Below are 23,632 nucleotides of genomic sequence, written 5' to 3' on the forward strand. Positions count from 1 at the left end.
AATGAGTGATTTTAGCGGTTAGAAGAACAAGAAGAAGTTCCAAGATGGCCGCCACGGACCACAACAAACATTCAACTGTTTTCCCGAGCAGCCGCTCGCGCTCGGGAGCCCCAATAACCTACCAAATGTTATATCGCGCCTGTTGGAGTCAAACTTGGTTTTGTTAGAATCAGAAAATCGTGAAGAACACGATGGAAACGATATCGGACCTTCAAGAATGCTATTTAGTGTTAATCTATGAAAATAATAGTTCATGTTCACAATTTTAACAAACTAACACCATATCTTATTAACGAACCTGAAAAATTCGTCACGTATGTTCAAATGCTATTTTACGTGTTCCCCTCTTTCTTCCGATCAAAATGATACCAAATTTGACTCAAATAGGCGCAATATAACGTTGGGCGCGGGCGGCTGCTAGCAGCCGCTTCGGGAAAACAGTTGAATGTTTGTTGTGGTCCGTGGCGGCCATCTTGGAACTTCTTCTTGTTCTTCTAACCGCTAAAATCACTCATTGGGATTTTTTCCGCCTCACTTTGATCTACTTTTTGTTGGGATTGTGCGGTAGTGGGCGAGCCCAGTGGCAGTGGCCCTGAGCGCCGCATGACAGCGCGCTTCAAACTCACGTCGCCATGCGCTTTGTTGCAGACTGCCCCGCTGAGCCTGCTCGTCGTCCTGTTCGCCGTCCTCGGGCTGACACCCGCGGCGCAGTCGGCCAGCACGGCGGCGGCGCCAGTCAGCGCCAACGGCGCGCAATTTGCTGTGAGTATACGAGCTGCTTGAGACCACCACCAACCCTCCACCACCACCAACCCTCCAGCGCGCCACGTCTATCTGCTCCAGGTTGTCGAGGGGTGCGGTAACAACGATCGCCTCTGCATCGCTTACCCCGACAAGTGCGTCGCCAGCAAGACCTGCTCCCTGGTCGTGAGCGTGCGCCGGGGCTCCGCCGGCAAGTACGTGTTCGAGATGGCCGCCCAGTTCACCGGATACGTTGCCGTGGCGCTCGCCGAGTCCACCATGATGGTGAGCTCGAGACTTCTGCGTGTGTTGTAGGAGTGTCGCAAGAAGTCGCGGCGAGAAATGGCTCATGAATAAAACGTGTGTTTGCTTTGCGTGGGTGTAGGGTGTCGACAGCGTGGTCGAGTGCATCAACGACCCCAACACGAACAAGGTGGCGCTGTTCCAGTCCGTGAACAAGGCCCTGAACGCGACGACCGGCAAACGAGGGAACACCCGCCTTCCTGACACGGTAAGGAACCCACAGCATACAAAACGATGCCGAAACGATGTCGAAAAGGCCATCCGCAAATATCGCTTCGACATCGTTTGGATGGTTTGGACAGCCCCGACAGAAAACTCTGGGAGCTGAACTGAAGTGGCACGTGCACGTGACAAGTGGCGCGGACACTTCCAGCGCGTGCTGCACGTGCTCAGTGCACGTCACGCCGCCGTCACGCCCCACGCTCGGTCGTCACAGTTGAACAGGTGATAACGCGGCAATTTGCGTACGCCCTTGCAGGAGCAGCTGGGTGTTCAGCTCACCAACGGGAAATCCGCGGACGGCGTCGTCTACTGCTCGTTTGAACGCGATCCGGTCACCACCGTGAGAGGCAAGAAGTACGACCTGGAGAACGGCGCCTGGGTGCTGCAGGCAGCCGGCGGCGACCAGATCAACGGTAAGTACCGGTCGGGGAACTCCAACGGGTTCATACAGATGACTCTGGTGCTTAATGCCCCCGTGTGTCTGCTGCCTTCAGCCGACAGCAGCATCCACCATCATATGGAGTGGGTGGTCTCCTCCGACCAGGTGAAGCTCTCGGACACGGGACTGTTAGAGAGCTTCGGACACAGCCGCGCCCCGTCCGCGTCCGGCACGGTCCGCGTCGCAGCCGGCGGGCTCACCGTCGTGGCCGCCCTCCTGGCCTTCTGTGCGAGATAAGCCCCGGAAGGAGCCAAGACTCTACACTTGCACGCACACTCGCACACCTCCCACCCTCTCTCATGTGGTGCACGGCCCGACGGCTGGGAGGCACTTCTAGTCTGATGGGAGGGTGCAGAGCTACAAGCCTATGGCCTTCAAGGCGCTTTCTAGGGGCTGTCTGATCAAAGGAGGCCAGGAAAAGAATTAGTTCAGTTCGTTGGAGCAATATAGACTTTTAATAGAAACAATAAAATATAATATCACATGGAAATGCAAAAGTGAATCTACTTCCGAGTATAATTACTTTAATTCAGATCATACTATGGGTCTGAATGATGTTTGATCCTTTAATGAAAAGTAGGAGTGGAAGCAAAACTTGGTAAAATAACAATTTCAATAAAAGTGGATCAACTTATACATGTCTATTATTACTGAGGTTTCCTCACAGAGCTTTCAACACAAAGCCATGGCTTTGTAATTTGCAAACTAAATCGAAATAGAACACAATTGGAGCTAATATCTAAATTAGAACTTAACTTAATATGACACCCCTAATGCTCTTGCATGATAATCATTCTTAAGACATTCACAAGGTATGGGAGTATTGAGTATTATAATATTCCAAAAATATATGACATTCTGTATAGTTTTTTTTGCCAGCAAAAGCGGTTGTGCAGTACATGCAACGCAACACGGTACGCACAGGACATTACATTTCTTAGACCCAAATGAGATAAAATTGATATAATTTGAACCAGACCAGACAAAAAATCTTGGACATAAGACAAAAAGTACTGCATTTGCAAATTGAGCTTTTTGCTTTGTGATAGTTGATATTTTATCTTCTATAAGAGCAAGTGCAGAAGACCGAGAAGAAAATCACTAATTTGACATTGACTAGTAAACAGGGTTGCATACTTGAAACAGTCATATTGAAAACACAGATATCTTTTCTTGTTATAATATCAATACATAGGCCTCTGCACATCATTAACTTTTAAAATGAATCAAGAAAGAACACAAAACAGAAAAAGAATGACCTCCTGCTATAAATAATTAAAGGTAATCTGGTCCACCCTTTCAATCACAATCAAATCTTAAATGTCTGGTTTCAGAACAATTTGGTACCGTTTTCAGTACGTAAGGAAAGTAGACAATAACAATTCATTAAAAAGCAACATTGTCCATAAACAGCAAAGGCAATGGGGATAAAAGGGGCAACTCAGGATAGGTAGAATCCTCTCTGTAAAACATACAAATATTATGACAGAATGGCATAGTTTCTAGCATACAATCAATATATCACAAAAGAAGTTCTTAACAGTACTAACAAGGTCCCCCAGAAAGGAAAAGAGAAAATCATATCTTAAGTCAAAGAATTTTTCATTGGCACTCAAAACATGATTTGGTAACATGTCAAAATATAGTTTAGTAGTTTATTGATTTAATCCCCTCATAGATACAAAGAAATCAAAGAAAACTAAAGATACAAAAAGTACAAGCAAAAGTTCTTTGCTTAGTCAAAACCAAGATGATTGATGTTAATGACAGCCCCTAAGAAGAGACCAACCTTTATTTTGAGTTCTCAAAATATCTGATCTAATTTTCTCTAATATTTCTTTATTCACCAGCATTGAAAAATAGCTTCCATTTGATAAACCAGGTACCATATGTAACTGAAAAACAGTCACAAGATATATACAGTATAATCTAAACACAACAAACAAATTTGCTTTAACCAATAGTAATATTAACCAAATAATACTATAATTCATTGGCATTTCTTGAACAAATAGACTACTTTCAATATGAAATAAGAAATGCATATCAGTTACAAGCTGACTAGTGATTTACATAAGCATGTAACCCCTTGCCTTACCAAAAAGACAAAACATCAATGGGGATTTACGTGACGCTAGATTGTAATGATCATCTTATAAGATCTTGTTTGAAACGGTGAGATGTTTTGAAATCATCTCTCACACGTGAAGAGCGTGAATGTAATTTTCGGAATGTACAGTCTAAATTGTGCTGGGGAAACAGAGTTTCCAAAAATCCCTCAAGAAATACATACAGTAACCTTCGATTTAAGACAGGGTGCTGAAACATTTCAAAAACTCTCAGAAGACCTCTTCGCATTGTCTCATTGCCAATCACATGCTTGAATTCATCTGCATGAGCAACAATTGGGTGTTACAGAAGATTTTGTTCAATAAAATGGATCTCCAAATTTATTGTAAAAGTCAAAGCAAATTGTAAACTGAATAAAACTTACCTGATAGACTACAAAGGAGAGCAACTTTGGCAGCAACTCTAGTCCTCATTCGAGTAGCTTCATCTCTCGCTTGACGCGGTTCAGCTTTCATTCCACTTGGCCAAAACGCATGCCTACAATCAATCATTAATCATGAAAACAGTTTTGTTAACAGTAAAATACTGTACATCACAATCTTAACATCACACAACACCAAAGGCACGAGATCGTACTTGAATGCACGTAGATAATCAGCAACTTGTTCTGGGCTGGTCATTACAGCTACATAATCAACTATTCGGCGATTAACAATGTCACCAAACATAGTTCTAATAATTTGACGAAGTAATGTCACAATCCTGCGCCGCAGCCACTGGTTTCGCGATTTAAGATCAAATACTTCATCCATCAATAGAAGAATAATTCTGAGAGGAATGTTGTCATCAGTCTAAAATAAAAAATACAATTTAAAACCTAAAAATACAACATATGGGCATGGGCAATTCCAGGAAAAATTGTAAAAAATGTCCGTGCGTAAGGCGATTTGCGGCCGATTGAGAGGCACTACGTTCTTTTGCAATACATGTCCGGACTTGCAATCTCAAGACACGTCTGGTTATGTTTTGTGCAAAACCGTAGCACCGCTCAGTCAAATTGCGTTACGCACAAACACCCGTCTCTGGAGTTGCCCACACAATATTAAAAATAGGTAATAACAGAATTGATAAGGAAATAAGTTTCACACCTCCTGATCGATAGATGCACCAACTTTCATGGACTCTTCATCTATCTTGGACGGGTTTGGTTTAGTTTGGAAAACTTTACTAAGTCCATCCATTACTCCATCTACTGTGCTTAGTAAATTATCAGGCATAGATCTAACAGCTTGTCCAACAGTGCGCACTGAAGATTTTAATGGATTTACCAGGGTATCAAACTAAAATAAAGATACATGAAGAAAGAATGTATGTTAAACATAATTTTCTGAAATCTATTGTGGATGAGAAGATAATCAAAGCCGATCAAAGCTCTACCTGCATATATGAGCATTTACTTACCGTTCGAGAAATTTGCCCTCCTGTCTCTCCCTTGTCATATTCAGCTGGCTCAAAAAATGAAACAAGAAGTTGCAGCAAACCAATATGACTTGATACAACTCCAGGCTGTACTATAATTTGTAGATAGCTATTTAGCATTCTCATGCGTTTTTCTAGGACTGCACGATCCATATTGTGAAAAGTCTTCTTGCCAGGGAATGTCAGCTTTGCAAGATCAACATACTGTTTATAGACCGTAGAAAGGAATTGAGAGGAAGCAGAAATAGATTAACATGATGACTTGGTAGACAAATTTTAGAAAGATGTCGTAATTTTTGAAAGGACCATACCTTCTCTTTGATTTTTTGATGAAGGTCATAAAAATCTGAATACCGTCTCAAGACATGCCATTTTTCTTGATGATCTGATTCATAGTTCTTGCAAACAACCACACGATAGATGCCATAAACTTTTCCACGATCATTAAATAGACCTAAAGGTAAAAATACCACACAATGATTCAGTATATTTTTAATCCAATACTTCTATCAAAATCAATCTCTACCGTGATCAAAATGCTTGCACTAAGCCATGACGACATGACTCACCTGTTTCAGTTATCTCTGCTGTAAGAGTGAACACAACTGATAGAGGCTTCTTTATATCATTTGTTGCCAGGGATTGTAACAGAGCTTGCTTCGCATTCAACTGAGAGAGCTCAGCTGCCAACTGAGAACTTTCAACCACAGGGCCACAAGCTTAACAAACAAACAAAAACCCCAAAAATTATTATAAAGGACTTAGTAAATATCCAAATAAATAAAGCCACTTGATTCCACTTGTAATTTCTATGTTCAATAACTACCTTGAGAAGCATCAATAGCATCAAGTGAACTTAGACTGACATTGTCAGACAGACTCATTTCATCTGCTGAAACAGGGAAGTCCAAATCGTCATCATCACTCCGAGACCAGGTTTCCTTCAGAAGGTCCAACTCCGCCAGTAGTTTAACATAGCCAGTACTTCTACGGAAACTTGGTAGAAATTTTTCCTCATTCTAGAAGTAAAATAATTCACACTGCATATTTAAAAAAGAAACACCTCTGATTTTTAATGGTGCAGGTACCTAGAAATTTATTTCACGTACCTGAAGCTTCTCTAAAACATTGGCCTGAACGTCATCAAACCATGTCTCATTGACCATTTCTGTCCTTATTCTGAACAGTAGATGTTTCACTACTGTCTCATCTAGTTTCAGGCGGGGAGATGCCTGTAGAATTAAAATTCAGTACAGGTAAGTTAATTTGGTAAGCACATTTCGTTGATTTACAAATTCATAGATTATGCTAAAAATTATTCTTAAGAGTTGATAGGATGGATTAGACAAACCAACTACCTTTTCTGAGAGGTACTGTTCATATATGCTGTAAGCAGCTTCTTTCATATTATCTAGAGTTATAGAATTATTGCTGTCCAAATTACTATTGCTGGATTGTGAGCTTAGCTTCTGTAGTTCCATATCTGATATTTGATGCTCAGCTGATACTCTCCAGCCTAAAATAAAAATAAAAAAATATAAGGGGGATCAAAATCTATGCTTTCAAAATAATTTTGATATTGATAATAGTAACAAACCTTAACACAAGAGGAATAATGGTCTTACCTTCAACATTTAAATAAAAAAAGAGATATGCTTGAGTCCCAATACTAGTCATGTAGTCAATAAAGTATGACAGAGCAATATTATTTTTTAAAACAACATCAAGCGGCAAAGAAAACAATTTATTATTGGCACCAGGAGCAAGATATTTACTCCAATCTACATTTGATGGTAACCCTGGAAAGAAAAAATAAACAATTTACAGGATTATACTTCTGAAAACGTACATTCTGGTTAAATTAGGTTAATTACAATAGTACAGCCATATGAAAACTAACAGTGCGAACTTACCAACTGAGTCAGTTTCAGCACCCTCCTGTAATCGAGAGAGACGACTTTCTATAACTTTGCTCACATATAGGAGACTGCTTAGTTGTTGCTTTACCCAGATATCATCTTCTCCTCCAGAATCACGAGAACGCTGCAGACAATAATATTTCAAGGAAAATGTAACAAAATAAAAATGAAGACAGTCACCAGTCACTATATCTACATACCACTTGTGCAATGTCTTTGGAAAGCAATTCACTTGTTGCATGTAATTCATCTAAATTGTCAGTAACACGTAAAACTGTCATAAACACATCACTAGACATGGGCATGTCTCGACACTGCAATTAAAGTAGAAAATATTATTTCATTTTCTTAGGGAGATTCAATTGGGTTCATAATGTGATTTGACAGAAAATAATTACCAGCCAAATTATTGTCTGATTAATGTAATCTGGATCAGAGAACAAGTCTAACAAGGGAAGAATAATAGCCTCCACAAATAGCTCTCGCACCAAAAGCCTCAAAGGTTTGCAATGGAAATCTTCTTCCGGTAATAATATGAACAGAAGTATTTCTGCAATGTCTCGTAAGTATTCTAGAATAGAAGAGATAGCATGATTTAGATTTTAGGACTTCCTCCACACTGAGGAATATTTTATCACAGCACTTACGTTTTTCATGGTCGCTCTCAGTGCAAACGAGATCACGACACAAAAGGTTATCTTCCATGGTGACTTCTAAATCAAAAAATGCAGTCTCTAAATCTACAGGTACAGCGGGTGAAGCAGGAGTCACCCCAGTCAAACTGGAGACAGAGGTGGATGATCCCAATGACTGAGTGGGCGATTGATGTTTGTTTGGGCCAGGCTGAAGGTGATGAGCAGATAGAACAGAACTGCTATGCATCGGTGAAGTGTCCTGCTTAAAATTCATCACAGAAAGTCAGTCACATGTATTTTATGAGTTTTGGAAGTTTGTTGGGCATATTGAACATTTATCATCACCTTCCCTCCTGGTTTAGTATCAAACTTAGAACCACTTGCTTGTCGGCTATGACTTGGATTGTAAGCAACTGGAGGACGCTTCAGTCGAACCCTAGCTTGCCGGTAAAGACGTAAATGTGATGCAACATCATCCACTAATTTTGTAGTAAGATAGTGAATCCAGTCAACATCCTTTACCCTGTGTTAGTAGTTGTGGTAAGAGTAGTTTTAGTATGAACACAAAGTCAGACGTCAAGTACTTCTGATGTTAAAAAAAATATAGGAGGAAATTACCGAACATACCTGTTTGAAAAATTCACAATGACCTGCTGGGCAGTAGAACGAACCTGGTGGGGGAATTGGGGATGTGCGCTAACTCGATCATACCAAGGCTCAATTTGATCTCTGATAATGTATCCCAGAATTTCCTGAAGACTTTCATCAATAAGTTGTGAGCCAGTGAGTCTACGGTCTAGTTTATAGTTGGGAACAGGTTGAAGGCGACTGACAACCTACAATATAAAATATCAAGTTATCATGCAAAATTTAGAAATTAGAGCAGCATCAATAAAAGAATTCTTTTACCTTTGCCAATCCTGGTCTTGATGGCTGAACCATTGATCCTTCACCTTCATAATACTTGTCCATTACTGGGCCATTTTTCCAGTGTAACACCGTGAATGCCCTACAGGAGAATAACTAGTTACGACACACCAAACAAAGAGCAGAGAGACTTCATTATTTATTATATTACACTTACCCAAGGCAAAAAACAAAAAATAGAATTCCAATAGAGACAAGCCAAACTATACCAAATAACGGGAGGAACACTACAAGTCCCACACCAAAACATCCCCAAAATATTAAGTTCATCTGTAAACACACAAAATTGATAAACATTCGTTTTTGGCAATCTTCAAAATCATGATAATGGGCCATATTAGGTTAGGTCAAAATTCTGCTGTCATACTCACGACTGACAATCGGTTACAACTAATTTGATGTATTGCTATGAGTCCATTCCTGACAGTTAAAATATGTACTTGAAAATGACAGTGTCAACAAACTACGAAGTTAAACATTTGTTTTTGTTGTTTCTCCCTACTTGTGGCAGATATCGATACCGATTTTAGTTTCTCCGAGCAGAAAAATGCAGTGATTCCCTCATTTCTCGCATCACAAATTTGATGTTAAAGACGTAACCCAGTCAACTCAATCACTACATAAACTTTCATACATTTAAAATTCATTTAAAAGAAGAAAATTTTCTCAAAAAAACGCCACTCATCGGCATTTTGTTTGGTATTTTTATATTTGGAGGTTGCTTTGCTTGATTCGTGAGGCACGGCTATGAGAAATTTCTGACGTGTAGTCTTTCGTTTACCAACAGCAGCACCATGTGTTTCGGACAACGACTAGTATTTTGAAGCTAGATTTCCGTGAATTAGTTGATTACTCTGTCTTGAAACTTATCTTCACTTCTTAATGTTAATAGTCTTAGCTACTCTACATTAAAATGCCACCAAAACATAAAGAAAGGAACACCATTCGGGTAAGACTGAGCATAACCTCTAAGAGTTGGCCGGGAGCATGCCAAATATCTTTGTAAAACATGATTTTCCCCGGGTTGATTTGTGTCTCCTCTGTGTTTGTTCTTCAACCGACAGACCTTGCATTCTTAAATCGTCAGTAGTTGGTCACTGTCCCTGGCAAATGTTCTGTTTTGTCTACTTTCCTTCTGATATCATTATTTTTAATTTGCTTTCAGTTTCTTCCTTTCGCTGACCGTATTGCGAATGTGAACGTCGACGTCATCCATCGAATTGGACACAGAAATGAAGAATCTACAGAAGATGATATTGACTCATATTTTTACCAAGCTATAGAAAAATGGAATGATATGAACTGTTCACAAGGATGGAGTGAATTTCGTTCTGAAGTTAAAGATGTACAAACTCTAGCACAACTTGTGCTCCTGCGTGATCGAGTTGTTGCTTCATTATTAAATCATCTAGACAGAAAAGATCCTTTGACAGTACAGTCATTGCTTGAGTGAGTGCACTTAAACTTATTTTGGTTTAATTGTAATGAATTACAAAATGTACTTTATTTGATAATTTTCCTCCTCTGCAGTGTGGTTGTTGCTTTGGCAAGAGATCTGAGACAAGATTTCTATCCATATTATCCAGACTTCCTCTCTAAAATTGTGTCATACCTCAATTGTAAGGAAGCTGAAGTGTTAGAATGGTCCTTCCATTGTCTAGCTTATCTCTTCAAATTTTTGTGGCGTTGTATGGTTCGGAATATTGGACCTGTGCTCTCAAGTTTACTTCCACTTTTATCTTCTAAACGTCAGAAATACATTCATTATTTTGCCGCTGACAGCTTTGCATTTTTGGCCCGCAAGGTGAAAGATCAAACTGCTTTCTTAAAACTGATATTATCTCATTTAGAAGAACAGCCTGAGGTAAGCTTTAGTCTTTGAGTGATCCAAACTAATGCAACCAATTAATTTATAGAGTTATTTATCTATTGTTTTTAATATTTTAACACATTTAGGATGCCGAAGGTTGTGGACGACTTGTATTCTCATGGCTCAAGGGAATCAAAAACCAGCTTCATAGTTGTGCTCAAAATGTTCTTCTCATTATCATGCAGTCCTTGGGAAATGATTGCTTGTCTCCTGATACTCTTCATAATCTATTTTCTCATACATTGTCTCACCTTGTTGTAGAAATTCACCCTGGTGGGTTGACATATTTGTGGGATGCAATACAGGTATGTGTTTGCTGCCATAGTAAATTAAAAACTATACTACATTTTAATTTCAAAGTAAATCATTGGATTAAAATGATTTGATATAGGTAACGTTGAAGCAATTCTATTCTGCATGGAAATCTGGAAAGACTGAGGCTTCTGATGCCATTGTCAGGGTCTTGAAAGTGATTCACCAGTTGAGTAATCACTGTGAAGCAGTCCATGTGACGTCTCCCAACACATTGGTCGATCTCATATTGTCCATCTATGCTAGCCCATCCCAATTACCCGAAATTGTTCTTTCTGAACTATCAGCAATAACAGCTATTTTACTTATGTCACCATCAGTCCGTTTACCACAAGACCGTACTGTCAAATTAAGCTCCAAGGTAATTTTTCTTTTCATTCATACCTGTGTGTTCATTACACTATTGTTATCTTTCAAAATTTATCATATTTACTCCCTTTAGGTCCTTGCTAAATCACCACCCCACATCATTCTGGCTTTTGTCAAACAAGTCTTGAGCTGGAGTGCTCTTGACACACTTGTTCTGCCACGTCTTTTGGAAATTGTTGCTTCCGGTTTCATCTCTGGTGGTGATGATGGCCTAGGTCTTCAAATTCTAGCTCAACTTGTCCATTTTAAAGTACCCTCACTAAGTCAGAGTTATGAACATACTCCAAACAACTTCCTCCTTGATTTTACCTCAGCATCACAAAGGTAAATTTTGTTTGCAGTTATATAGGAAACACTTCCTGCCATTTCTATATGTAAGTCATAATTTTTTTCTTTTCCTTACAGTGCTGGTTGTGATGCACTAGACATCTCTAGCAAGTTCTTGGCTGTACTTGATACTCATGGGAAAATGAACCCAGATGACTACCTGGAATCTTTTAATGAAAAGATATACGCCTTACTTGTCTTACCTCATGTGAGACCTCTTAATGAAACAAAAATCCAGAATATTTTACAGAAACTCTTGCTATTTTTATGCCAAGACATTAAAAACACAACATCAATTCTGGAAAGTTATAATGGTAATTTGTTTTTTAATATTTTTAAACAGTGTCTTTTGTGTGCGTTTTCCTCTCCAGTTATTTATATTCTAATGATCTACTTTTAATATTTCTTTACAGAGAGAAACAATGAGAGACTAAAAGCTGAAAAACTACTCTCAAAGTTGTTACTTTTATTTGTTGTTTCTCTTGAAGCTGTCATCAGAATGAATGGTGCAAACAAAGATCTCTCCTCAGTTTTTTCAGTTGACTTATTGCTGGAAACATTGCTTCCACCATCTCAACTTGGTTGCAGCCAACTATGTGCACTTCGTGCTTTAAATCTCTACCTACGTCATGTAGAACTGACAAACATTAAGGATTCTGGAAGTTTCTCTCTCTCTATTTATGAGAATCTGAAATTGAATCTGACCTCACCCTTCCATTCGGTTTGTTACAACCTTAGTTCTTTCTTTGTATGAATGTACGTATCTGTGTTGAGATTTTGTGTCCTATAATTACTTCCTGTCTATTGATTTAGGTTCGAGAGATTACTTGCCGTGTTATGTGCCAGCTGCCTTTAGCACCAGAGCTTCACTCTATGTTTGGTTTATGCCTGGAAGCTGAAAACACAGCAGCTACAATTACTGAATACAGAGACAAACTTCAATATTTTCAAAAGCTTTCATTTGAGGCCACTCAACCATCTCTCATTAGACATTCTAGCTACAAAGTGGTAGGTCATTCTTATTCAGATAAAAAGTGTGTGTTTTTTTGACATCTATAAAAGATAAAAACTAATAATAGTATTTTTTTTGTTTTTAGGCACCCCTTTATTTTATTTTGGGTTCACTCTATGTGAACTTTCAACTACTATGGGAACCCCTCCAACTCCTTGTGACCTCATATGCTTCAGGCATGACACCTGCTGACTTTTGGCCAGTCTTTCATGGGCATTTGACACTAGCTACAGAACAGCGTGATTTTACACCGTTGCATAATGTTGCACATGAAGTTGATTATGACTGTTAGTGCTGTTTATTTCATATTTTATCCTCATTATCATCAATGACTATGAACTCCTAATTACCCGATGATGTATTTTGTATCATATTTTAACTTTGTTACAGCTACATTAGTCAATGATTTACACTCCTCTCTAAATTCAGTTGATGACAAACCTGATCATGCTCATTATAGACTTCTGCTCTGGCAGGCTACCCATAGTTTTCCTGAAGTTTGTGAGAAAAAAAATCGTGACATTGCTAGTTATTTTTTGACATTTATGGAGTAAGTAGTTCAGTTTTTCTAATATATATATTTTCATACCTTGAATTGTTATTTATTTTTCAACTGATCACATCAATTTTAGAGAGGAATACTATCGATCTAATGCTGAGGTGGCTTCTGTGTGGGACATTAAGAAGCACAATAATGAAGATATTCCCATGGATGAAAATTGTGAACATACTGAAGCTAAAGAAGAAGAGAGTGGTGATGACGATGAAAGAGGAGAGAATGAAGAAGATCATGATGATGAAAATGAAGATAGTACTGATGCAACAAAACAGAGAAAAAAGAAGAAATCAGATTTAGACCCAGAAACAAATTCTGATGAGAAACCCTCTGTCCGTTTGTTAACTAGGTAAGCCAAGCCAAGTAATTAATGAGTTATGTAGTTGTAACAATTGTTAGATTTCCCTCACTTACCTGTTGTTTTCTAATTGTAGGACTCTTCTTGCACATCTGGGGCTCTTATCAAAAATGCGGGCTCCTCTCGTAATGTACAGAGAACCTGAGTTGAACAGAGTATATCATGATTTGCTTTCCCATAAAAACCCAGATATACAGAAAGCAGCTCTAGAGTGTGTTTTAACATACAAACACAAATATCTTGTCCCATATTCTCAACATTTGTTTTCTCTGATTGATAATAAATCTTTTAAAAATGAAGTTACTAAATTTAGAATAGACAAAGATTCTGGTATTATTCAGGAAGAACATAGACCTCAACTTATACCTATCGTTATGAAATTGGTGTACAGTAAAATGGTGGCAAAGACTGGAATGAGAACTGGAGGAAAGGCTGGTCCAGCAATGAGACGTGCTCTTGTATTTAGATTCCTAGCTGGTTGCCATGAGGAAGAAATGTTAATTTTTGTGAAAATGGCGTTCCGATTCTTTGACAAATATTTGAATGGTATGTATTATTTATTCATGTTTTTGCATTATGAAACCACAAATTGTTTTTAAGTGCATTTGACTTAATATTTTTTTTATTTTTTTTAATTACAGAAAATGTGGCTCTAATGGTTGAATCAATTCAGTCTAATATTGACCTGGAAAAAGTTATACCTCCTCGTCGACTCCAAAGTGTAGTAAATCTACTGGCTGTTGTTCAAGAAAGGTTTGGAGGTTTAATGGGTAATCGTTTGTTGTCTTTAACACTACAACTACTCACTTGTGTTGGAGCAACAGTTGATGGAATTCTCCAAAAGAGGTATGTGATTTGCAGTATATGAAAATGTATACTGTATTCCTTTATCTACATATTTGGATGTATTTCAATTGAAGAATTGACTTGTAATTCCTAACCATCTTCTCTTTAGGGATGAGATTCATGCTGGTTTCCTTAATATTCTGCGTGGTCTCCGCACATCTTGTATCGACGTGCTTACTCAATTCTTCGACCGGTTTGAGGCATATCCATGGACTGCCTGTGAAATAGACACAGTCCTGCGAGTGTTTGTTTCTCCACTTGTTGACCGTCTTCCTATTGAAGGGGTACACAGTCCAACTGCGTTAATGAAGCTATTTGTTGTTTGGAGTCAGCATCCGAGGTCTGCTTATAAAATGTTTTAACAACCCTAAGAGTGTTGTCAACTTGTTAACTTATCAAACAAATTTTCATTTTCAGATATTTTATTTTGTTTGGAACTCATGCACAAAATTCAATGAGCACAAATCCACTGTCAGCCATTATGAAGTTATTACTTGGACCTAAAACAAACCAAACAGTTTGTGGATCTATAATGGAAATACTTGAAAACTTGTTGACTCTGAAAGACCATAAACAAATAGATGAAAATGACATGGAAGTGGATGAGACTCATTTGGAAGAAAGAGCACCCCGCATTCAAGTTTCCCATGTCTTGTCACTGAATGAAAGTGAAATCAATAACTTGAACTGTAAGTAGACTGTAGGATTTGGTTGTAAAATAATGTTGTATTGTCTCAAACTAATAATTTTGTATCTATAGTATCACAAGCAGTGAACCTAGGAAGCAAACTTCTGTTCCCCCACATAAGAAGTATACTCGAAAGATTTAGGATACGACTTGCTGCAAATATCAAGCGTGGATCTGGCCTGAACCAACAGGAGCTGTTGGTACTCTCTTACGTGTCTGAGTTTGTTAGAGCACCAGACACGAGTGCTACCTTGGCACAGCTCATTCTCCCTATATTGACAAGGCGAATATCTACTCCTCATGAAGATGAGGAAAATGTGCTGAAAATGATGAATACTCTCAATCATTTGGTGAAGAATGTGAAGGACCCTCATATATACATACGGTAGTTATTTTATGTTCATTCTGTATTTTTCTAGTCTTTCCCAGTTCAAAGATAATTTGATTTGTAATTTTCTATCATTGTAGGCCAATAGCCGCCTTGTTCAGCTGTGTCAATGGTGTAGCAGGTCGAAAAATGCTCATATCTTTAATCAACACTATTGCTGAGGCTACTGCCTCTCTGTATAAGAATTTAAAAGAGGAAATGGAGTGTTTAGCACTTGTTGCCAGCAATCTGAACGCATATGACAAACGTTGGGTGGAACAGCCTAACTTTGATACTAGACTTGATGCCTTCAAAACAATTCAGACATTGTTAGATGAAGGCAAACTCTCTGTTGATTTGGGGGTTATTGTTATTCATCACTGCTTTTATGTCATTCGTTCGGTAATGTATCTTCAAAACAATTGTTTTACCGTTCCCATAAAATGGTCTGAATGATTTTTACTAACTAGGCGTTTCTGTCATTAGGATAAGGACATGTCGCTGCGTGACTCTGCTTCACATTGTCTGCGACGCGTTGCTCCCATGCTCAGTCTTCAGTTCAGCAGTGATGAAGCCGCCTGTAAATTTCTTGTTGATACAACTATTTTATCCCTTATTCGAAACTCTATTAACAAAGATAGTTCAGAGAACCTACATTCTGAGGGTGTACTGCTTCTTGGAGTAATGGTTTGTATAATCAAATATCCTCTTCTTCCTTATTTTGGTGTGTACATGATCATATATCTGTATGCTAATATCATTATCTCTCATTCATGATAGGCAAGGGAGTGTGGTATGTTACATCCTGTTCTTAGAGATCTAAACCTTCTCACTAATAAATTGGATGTTGAAGTAGATTTCTTTGAGAATCTTGAACATTTACAACTCCACAGAAAAACTCGTGCAATACTAAAGTAAGTGTAAAATACTAACTGCATCTTTACATCCATAAATTTGAGTTTTGATCTAAATGTTGGAATTTATTTTTAGGTTTTGTGAAGTATTTCTGTCATTAGAGAAACCACCTACTACAAGGACTTTAACTCAGTTCATCCTACCCTTGGTTTCTCAGTTCATTAGCTCAGAGAAATATGCTAGCAAAAACAGCTTGGTTGATGCTGCTGTGAAAGTGAGTGACAGCAACTGATTGACAATCTTTCTTTTTTTCCAAAGTAGTTCTCCTATCTAAACTTTTTTATCCTTTTTCAGGCCATTAGTGTAGTTTCTCGATTACTACCATGGCACCAGTATGAAGCTCTTCTCCGATATTATTTAGGCCGACTTAGAATGAGTTCTTTGTTCCAAAAGCAACTTGTTCGAATTGTCATGAATATTTTAGATGCTTTCCACTTTGATCTATCCAAAGCACAAGTGAAAAAAATGGTAGATGGTCAAGCTCCATCTAGTTCTCAAGCTGTCAGTGTAGCCAAAGAAAAGGCAAACGATACAAGTGATTTTCTATCCTCTGATGAAGGCAAACTTAATGGAATTGAAGAAAATGGTGACCATAGTGTGATCGCTGATCTAGAAGAAGAAATGGATGTTGAAGAAAACAAAGATGATGAAGTTGAAATGGAAACTGAGGAAAATGAACCCCAACAAATTAAATTTGCTGTTGAGAGACAGATAGTTTTATGCCCCTCTGCTGCAACCCGTGTGATTCAAACAATTACACATGGTCTTCTTCCTCAGTTGCATAGAGCACTTATTGCCAGAACTCTCATTGAAAGTGTTCACAAGGTCAACAAGAAGCAAATAAGAAGTACATACCATGACCGAGATGCAGAGGAGGAAGAAGTTGTCAGAGTACCAATGGCATTAGCAGTTGTAAAACTTCTGCAACGGCTACCCAAGGAAATGCTTGTTAAAAATTTACCGGGGGTTTTGATAAAGCTGTGCACATTTTTGAAATCACGTCTTGACTCTGTGCGACGTGTAACAAGAGAGACCCTACAAAAAGTGATGATTTCCTTGGGTCCCTCTTTTTTAAGTACACTTCTCCGAGAAATGACAGCTCTTCTCACAAGAGGATTTGAAGTTCATGTACTGGTGTTCTCTATTCATTCAGTTTTAATAGCACTCAAAGAGGTTTTTGCAGCAGGTGACATTGATGAAAGCCTTCCATATATCATTGAAGTTTGCAAGCTTGATTTGTTTGGTGCTGCTGCAGAAGAAAAGGAAGAAGGCAAGGTAGCGTCCAAACTCCATGAAGCAAAGAGTATCAAAAGCTATAATACTCTTCATGTAACAGCTCAGTTTGTTAGTGAAAGTCATCTTACCAATTTATTAATTCCTTTCAAAGAAATTATTCAATCAGCCCACTCCCACAAGATAGTAAACAAAGCAAGTGAATGTTTACGTCAAATTGTGTCAGGCCTTTCAGAGAATGCACTGGTGTCTGCATCTGGCCTTCTTATATTTGCTGTTGGTGTTGCCAGTGAATGTATTCCTGCTTTATCACTTAAGCAGCGGAAGCATGAGAAAACTCTTAAGCAGAAAGAAATTGAAGCTCGCCGCCGTCCAGACTGTTTTATTATTAAGGAAGCTCCAAAGCAACGCACTGGTATTACCAGCTCCGATGCTGCTAGAGTAGCTGCACGAATGAATGCTCACTTATTTGTAGAGTTTGGTTTAAGATTGATTTACTTTCTCCTGAAGCACGAAAAACTAAAGGAGAGTGGAGAAGATGTACGGCCACTTATTGATCCAGTGATACCACTTTTTAAGTCATGTTTATCATCTGAACACGTCAAATTGAGCATCATCTCACTCCAATGTCTTAGTTGGCTGTTGCGCATTGACCTGCCTAGCTTAAGAGATAATATAGCCGATATAACTTCCTCAATATTTGGTTTACTGCATAAATTTGCTGCTGCTGGATTGAGTAAAGGGGACAATTTTGATCTTGTTGTAGCTGCATTTAAAGCTGTTGCTGTCCTTGTTAGAGATGTAAAATACCACACTCTAAGCCAAGAACAGTTGAAAGCCTTGTTGCTGTATGCTGAACAAGATTTATCCGACGCAAATAAGCATGCCACAGCATTTGCTCTCTTGAAGGCAATCCTCTCAAGAAAATTGGTTGTCCCTGAAATTCATGATGTTATGGATAAAGTTGCAACTTTGAGCATCACGTCTGATCTTCCTCATGTGAGAGTTCAAGCCAGAGTAGTTTTCCACCAATTTCTGATGGACTATCCTCTTGGTAAAAAGCTAGAGGGACATCTCTCTTTTTATTTGTCACAGTTGAACTACGAACTTCAACCTGGTCGAGAGTCAGCTTTGGAGATGGTGAACTCGGTGATAACTTCTTTCCCTGTTCATGTTCTATCAAATCATTCTGGACTGTTTTTCCTTATGCTGGGAGCCAGGCTTGTAAATGATGATGCTCCAGAGTGTCGTAAAATGGTGGCACAGTGTATCAACAAAATGCTTGGACGTTTAAGTAAGAATGATCGTGATCGTTTGTTTAACATAAGCCTTCTGTGGCTCAGGGATAAGCAAGTATCCCATCGTCGACTTGCTGCTCAACTCTGCGGTATATTTGTTGTTTGTGAAAAAGAAACATTTAGAAGTCATTTGTCTGATCTTCTACCTGCTGTCATTGCACAGTTTTCTTACAATGCAACTGAAGAGGTCAATCATGAACCAGGAAAATTTGTCAGAGCACCAAGCAAGTCTTTTGAAACTCCAACCATCAAATCAAGACACACAGAAGATCTCAACAGTGAAGAAATTTGTAATGAGACCAAGAAGAATATATCTGAAACTGAAAAGATGAGAGATCATCATGTTTATCAAACATTGCAACTAGTTATCAAAATATGTAATTATTGCCCTTCATGGCTTTCTGACTCAGAGTTCAGTGACCATGTGTATAATTTAACTGAACATACACAGGCCTTGTTGGCACATCCTCATGAGTGGGTAAGATTATCAGCAGCTCAAATTCTTACCCACATCTTAAATTCTCTTGACATGGAGTCACTTGCTAATTCTGTCAATGAAGACAGTACCACAGCTGTGAAAACTCAAGATAAATCAAAGTTAGGATTCTTTGTAGAAAATGCAACCTCAAAACTTCGATCAATGATTCTGGATCACTGTGCTCAATTTACTCCAGGTGTAGAAGTTGGGCAACTGTTGCTGTTGCAAGTTGTTAAAAATCTTGTTATATTTGCTGACATTTTAAAAAATACAGCTGGAGAGGAAGTGGTTTCAGGTTCAAGTGCCTCAAATGGAACTGAAATGAATGAGAGACAAAAACCACTCTCATTAATGTGGCTTGTGAAAAGAATGAGAAGGGTTGTCAATATGGAAGTTGTTCATGCTCCAAAGTCAACTGCTATGGTAAGCTTCCACAAACTTTTCTCTTACCTGATTTATTTCAACTTTGTAATATTGAACACATTATAATTAAACATCTTCGTTTTTCAGCGAACCATGGTTTTAAACTGGACTGCTGCTGTAGTTGTAAAATTAGGTGCAGATTGTATAAGGCCTGTGCTGCACCATCTGCTTGCTCCCATTGTTCGCGAACAATCCAGTGACGAGCCTGTCCCTGAAGGAAGTCCTGTAGCAAATTTACGAACTCTTGCCAAAGAAGTAGGCAGTCTAATTAAAAAGACAGTTGGTCATGAGTACTTTATTAGAACTCAGACCCGGTTACAGACTCAGATCACATCAGTCCGTGCAGAACGCAAGATTAAACGCAAACATGAGGTTGGTACCATACTATAGGTATAGGTTGAATATTTAGTATTGTTAACTGGAAGAATTTTGGGTTTAATGAAACTTTTAAATATGAACAAAAGAAATAATTGTTGACTTTCTTTGTCTTCTTATAGGCGGTGGCTGAACCAGAAAAAGCAGCAAAACGAAAGATTCAAAAGCAGGCAAGGAAAAAAGAATCGAACAAACGGCGTCAATTGAAGCTGCGAGGTAAGAAATTCAAAGGCAAAAGAGAGGTTTCTCTTGAAGATGACTAATTCATTACTAATTAGAGTATTAGACATGTGACTGGTTTCCCATTACACCATGTGGTTATGAAATATGTGTATAAACTGTTGATGTATATAATTTTTAGTCAGATTAAACTATGTTGTGTAAATTATGATATTTATATGAATTATACATAGCGTATTACCGTGCGGGAGGTTCTCTTTACCTTTATGCTCTTTCATGCTGAATAGGTCGATAAGGTGTAAGAAGGTATGACTTAGTTGTTTTACAGATTGTTAAAAAAATTCAAGGACTTGTTTTTGATTTAGAGGGTTTGGAGAGGGTGTTGATGGGCTAATCTCGGGAAGCAATAAAACCACTGTTTTGAAACAATTATTTTATTTCCTTGGAGGGGAAAATAATTTTCAAATCACACAAGTACAACAACATCATATTTGTAATAAATGGGGGATATGTGTATAAAAATTTGATGCATTTGAGATACACAGATAAATGTTACCATGAACCCAAAATATGCACAAAATCACAAGAGTATGACCACAAAGTCATGGCATGGTAACATCTTAAAGTGTTGCAAACACACCCTTAAAACCATTCATGTTGAGCAAATTGGCAATTTTCTATGAATTTAAATACACCTGTTCTGTTAAAAATAATAACAGGTTAATACTTTAGCATTCATAAACTGCCTTTCATTACTTAAAACTCATCCAACAGAACATCATAAATATACCTTGCAGGATTTTTTTTCTTCAATATCAGAACTGCACAAAGCTGCTTAGTGATAAAATATGGCAACTTCACAAAATTTGGGGAAACAATCTAATTACTTTGAGCACAATAGTATTGAACTAGTTGGACTAAATGTAACTGGCCTTGCAGTTCCAAAATAATATAACATTTGATATTCTAACTTTCAATGCACAATTAAGTAACCATGGTACCAACCTTTAACTCTGTTACATTCTACTAAACATATAATCACAGACGCAATGCTGTACGAGATTTCAAGATTAAAAGAAATCACAATGTCATCTTGCCAGTTAACTTGTAAAATAATTTAAATAAAACTTGCATCATAGGCAGAGTATATCTACATTACTGTAGGGAGGTAAATTTTAAGAATTACATCAAAATAAATACAACTGCAATCTCAAAGAAGAAAAAAAAATTAAAGGATAGGACAAGAAAAGGGGGACAAGGTTGACATGAAAAGGGAAATGTGCAAAAAGATGGACAAGAAAGTAAATCTGGGTGAGTACTGCCTATCTATTTGCCTACATAGCTTATTTACACATGTAACCATCAGACTGGACAGCTCACAGCGCTATCACATACATTGTTGGACTATAAAAATAACAAACACAAAACATCCAAGACATAAAAACAAGCGTCATACATTGTACATGTACAGATAGTAGTAAATTCATAAAATAACAAAATGTTATTCATGCAATAAATTGTTTCTTTATATTCCTTGTGAGCTAGTAGTAATTTATCTAACTGATATATAGCAACTACTGTAGAACAGTAATTGAAGAGAGCAATCCCTTGTCCAACACAAGGACTTACTAAAGCGTTAGCCATACAGAAATATCTGACGGAATGCCACTAATTCAAAACACATCACAAGTGGCTCACAATATAATTTTTTAGTACGTGCAATTAGGCACTACTCTTAATAACCAGGAAACAGAGACTACAGCACAAAGGTACCAGCACAAAATGATACATTAAAAATTCTGAACAAATTTGGTTCGCTACAAAATTGAACCCACTATAAAACATGACAGCATTTTTCCAAGAAATTGCTTCGGAGGTACACAACTCATTAAGTATATAGGTGTTTATGCCGACAACTTCCTCCTCTTTCATCTCCCACTGGGAGATCAACAAAGAGCAACAACACCATAATTAATGGAAGGATTGAAGAGCACATCATGAAAAGGTTAAATACAATTCATGTCTATCAAGCCTGCCATTAAATTATGTAGTAATTTCAACCCTTACATCTTGATCCAAAGAAATTTTGAACTAAGTGCACAACCACAGTGTGTTTTCCAGTGTGATAACACAGTAGGACAATATTGCACTTCATGGTAAGGGATGGTTAGACAAGAATGTCTTGAGGCACTTTCAGAGTCAATTTTCTTTTTAGCCCCTCTTCACCTTAAGCACAACCATACTGATTGTAAGGAATAATGCAATCCAGATAATGGTGGCAAAGAAGCCGTTGTACACATCAGGTTCAGATATCTTCCAGCCACGTGTGAGCATACTGCGAAGTGATGTTGTTGCCATTGTGAGAGGCAAACCGAGAGAAATGTAGCGCAGCACCACAGGCATTCCCTCAACTGGCCAAATCACACCTGAAAAACAGAGTACATTAGCAGCAGTTCAAAGCATGAAGCGGCCAATGACTTTATATTTAAAAAGACTTACCACTGAGCAGAAGGGTTGGATAGAAACTCCCTAAAGCCAATTGAATAGCATTCCTTTCAAGCTCACAAATCGCTGAAATAACAAAGCCTGAAAAAAGAAAAATTCAACAGTTAAATGGAATTTCTTCCTTATTTGTGTTTAGTATTTTAAGGTTCATCCAGAAATGCTTACCAAAGCACATTCCACAAAGACCCTGCAGGATTGTAAGGATAATGACCCAGAACATGTCTCCTTTGCATTCTACTTGGAATACAGCAATCATGAATATAAGGACGAGAGCAGTCTGCCCGCACATGACGACGAACTGCGTGACCACGTGCGAGAACAGAATCTCGAACGGCGACACACCTGAAACACAAAGCGCGGGTTTAAAACAAGGCAATTAGTAGAAGACAAAGCTCGTGTTGTGAGTGGGGCACTGCCAATGCTCACCTGCGACCCAACTCCTGTCGAGCAGTCCCTCCATGCGCTCGATGATGAGGGCGGAGGACGTGAGGGCCACGGCCAAGAAAAAGACGATGGTGAGGATCACTCCAGGAGCCACGAAGTCGGTGAAACTGGGGTTGTTGCTACCGTAAATGGGCTCCTTGAACTGAAATACGAAGCAGAGGGAACGCGTCAGGATCGTAGCCACGAACGGCGCGAGAAAGTGGGCACGGTCTCCACGCAGAGCATAGCGCCTGACCAGAGCAGGGTAGGCGCACCCGCCCGACAGCTGCGCGCAGCGGCTGGCCTATCCCAGCCCCTAACGCTTGACCGAGGCAGGGTAGGCGCACCCGCCCGACAGCTGC

At 38.7% G+C, this 23,632-nt stretch overlaps 4 protein-coding genes across 6 annotated transcripts in view; 2 read left to right on the forward strand and 2 right to left on the reverse strand.

Annotated features, from left to right (window-relative positions):
- The window catches only part of LOC113207431 (putative ferric-chelate reductase 1 homolog), a 12,787-nt gene extending 10,448 nt beyond the window's left edge, over window positions 1–2,339 (forward strand). For all 3 annotated transcript variants that reach the window (XM_052271600.1, XM_052271602.1, XM_052271601.1), the window contains exons 2-6: window positions 649–762; window positions 844–1,026; window positions 1,127–1,252; window positions 1,523–1,679; window positions 1,761–2,339. In XM_052271600.1, the coding sequence (XP_052127560.1) occupies window positions 649–762; window positions 844–1,026; window positions 1,127–1,252; window positions 1,523–1,679; window positions 1,761–1,942 (762 nt within the window). In that variant the 3' untranslated portion in view covers window positions 1,943–2,339. The remainder of the gene's footprint in view (window positions 1–648; window positions 763–843; window positions 1,027–1,126; window positions 1,253–1,522; window positions 1,680–1,760) is intronic.
- Window positions 2,142–9,369, reverse strand: LOC113207428 (sorting nexin-13). The gene is made up of 20 exons (XM_026423998.2): window positions 9,107–9,369; window positions 8,893–9,005; window positions 8,718–8,817; window positions 8,436–8,644; window positions 8,154–8,331; window positions 7,821–8,067; window positions 7,572–7,744; window positions 7,374–7,487; window positions 7,168–7,297; window positions 6,880–7,053; window positions 6,613–6,770; window positions 6,364–6,486; window positions 6,081–6,273; window positions 5,824–5,973; window positions 5,566–5,708; window positions 5,237–5,458; window positions 4,924–5,115; window positions 4,412–4,626; window positions 4,200–4,312; window positions 2,142–4,095 (listed from the first exon to the last, which is right to left on the reverse strand). The coding sequence occupies exons 2-20, from the start codon at window positions 9,003–9,005 to the stop codon at window positions 3,854–3,856; spliced, it is 3,189 nt and encodes a 1,062-aa protein (XP_026279783.1). The 5' UTR covers window positions 9,107–9,369; the 3' UTR covers window positions 2,142–3,853.
- Window positions 9,370–9,496: 127 nt separating this feature from the next.
- LOC113207427 (small subunit processome component 20 homolog) lies at window positions 9,497–20,587 on the forward strand. Its single transcript, XM_026423996.2, has 24 exons — window positions 9,497–9,684; window positions 9,901–10,184; window positions 10,266–10,599; window positions 10,692–10,910; window positions 10,997–11,278; window positions 11,360–11,610; window positions 11,692–11,927; window positions 12,027–12,334; window positions 12,427–12,621; window positions 12,711–12,912; window positions 13,016–13,175; window positions 13,258–13,530; window positions 13,616–14,085; window positions 14,181–14,385; window positions 14,495–14,725; window positions 14,803–15,074; window positions 15,146–15,458; window positions 15,542–15,842; window positions 15,927–16,127; window positions 16,221–16,354; window positions 16,431–16,569; window positions 16,650–19,787; window positions 19,875–20,159; window positions 20,285–20,587. The coding sequence occupies exons 1-24, from the start codon at window positions 9,649–9,651 to the stop codon at window positions 20,423–20,425; spliced, it is 8,610 nt and encodes a 2,869-aa protein (XP_026279781.1). The 5' UTR covers window positions 9,497–9,648; the 3' UTR covers window positions 20,426–20,587.
- A 173-nt stretch (window positions 20,588–20,760) lies between these two features.
- The window catches only part of LOC127750307 (ABC transporter G family member 20-like), a gene marked incomplete in the record, with an annotated part of 56,099 nt that continues 53,227 nt past the window's right edge, over window positions 20,761–23,632 (reverse strand). The window contains 4 exon segments of the mRNA XM_052271599.1: window positions 20,761–22,768; window positions 22,842–22,928; window positions 23,013–23,189; window positions 23,274–23,433. Of these exon segments, the coding sequence (XP_052127559.1) occupies window positions 22,554–22,768; window positions 22,842–22,928; window positions 23,013–23,189; window positions 23,274–23,433 (639 nt within the window).

This window comes from Frankliniella occidentalis, unplaced genomic scaffold (assembly GCF_000697945.3).
Source record: "Frankliniella occidentalis isolate FOCC.00 unplaced genomic scaffold, Focc_3.1 Scaffold167, whole genome shotgun sequence".
In the NCBI taxonomy this organism is placed as follows: Eukaryota; Metazoa; Arthropoda; class Insecta; order Thysanoptera; family Thripidae; genus Frankliniella; species Frankliniella occidentalis.

Coding starts and splice junctions, on each gene's coding strand:
- LOC113207428 (XM_026423998.2), bottom strand. CDS start 9,005: ATGAACTTAATATTTTGGGGATGTTTTGGTGTGGGACTTGTAGTGTTC. Junction 7,298..7,373: donor CCAAAGACATTGCACAAGTG/GTATGTAGATAT, acceptor TATTGTCTGCAG/CGTTCTCGTGATTCTGGAGG. Junction 7,054..7,167: donor TGCTGAAACTGACTCAGTTG/GTAAGTTCGCAC, acceptor TTTTCTTTCCAG/GGTTACCATCAAATGTAGAT.
- LOC113207427 (XM_026423996.2), top strand. CDS start 9,649: ATGCCACCAAAACATAAAGAAAGGAACACCATTCGG. Junction 10,911..10,996: donor ATTTGTGGGATGCAATACAG/GTATGTGTTTGC, acceptor GATTTGATATAG/GTAACGTTGAAGCAATTCTA. Junction 20,160..20,284: donor AGATTAAACGCAAACATGAG/GTTGGTACCATA, acceptor GTCTTCTTATAG/GCGGTGGCTGAACCAGAAAA.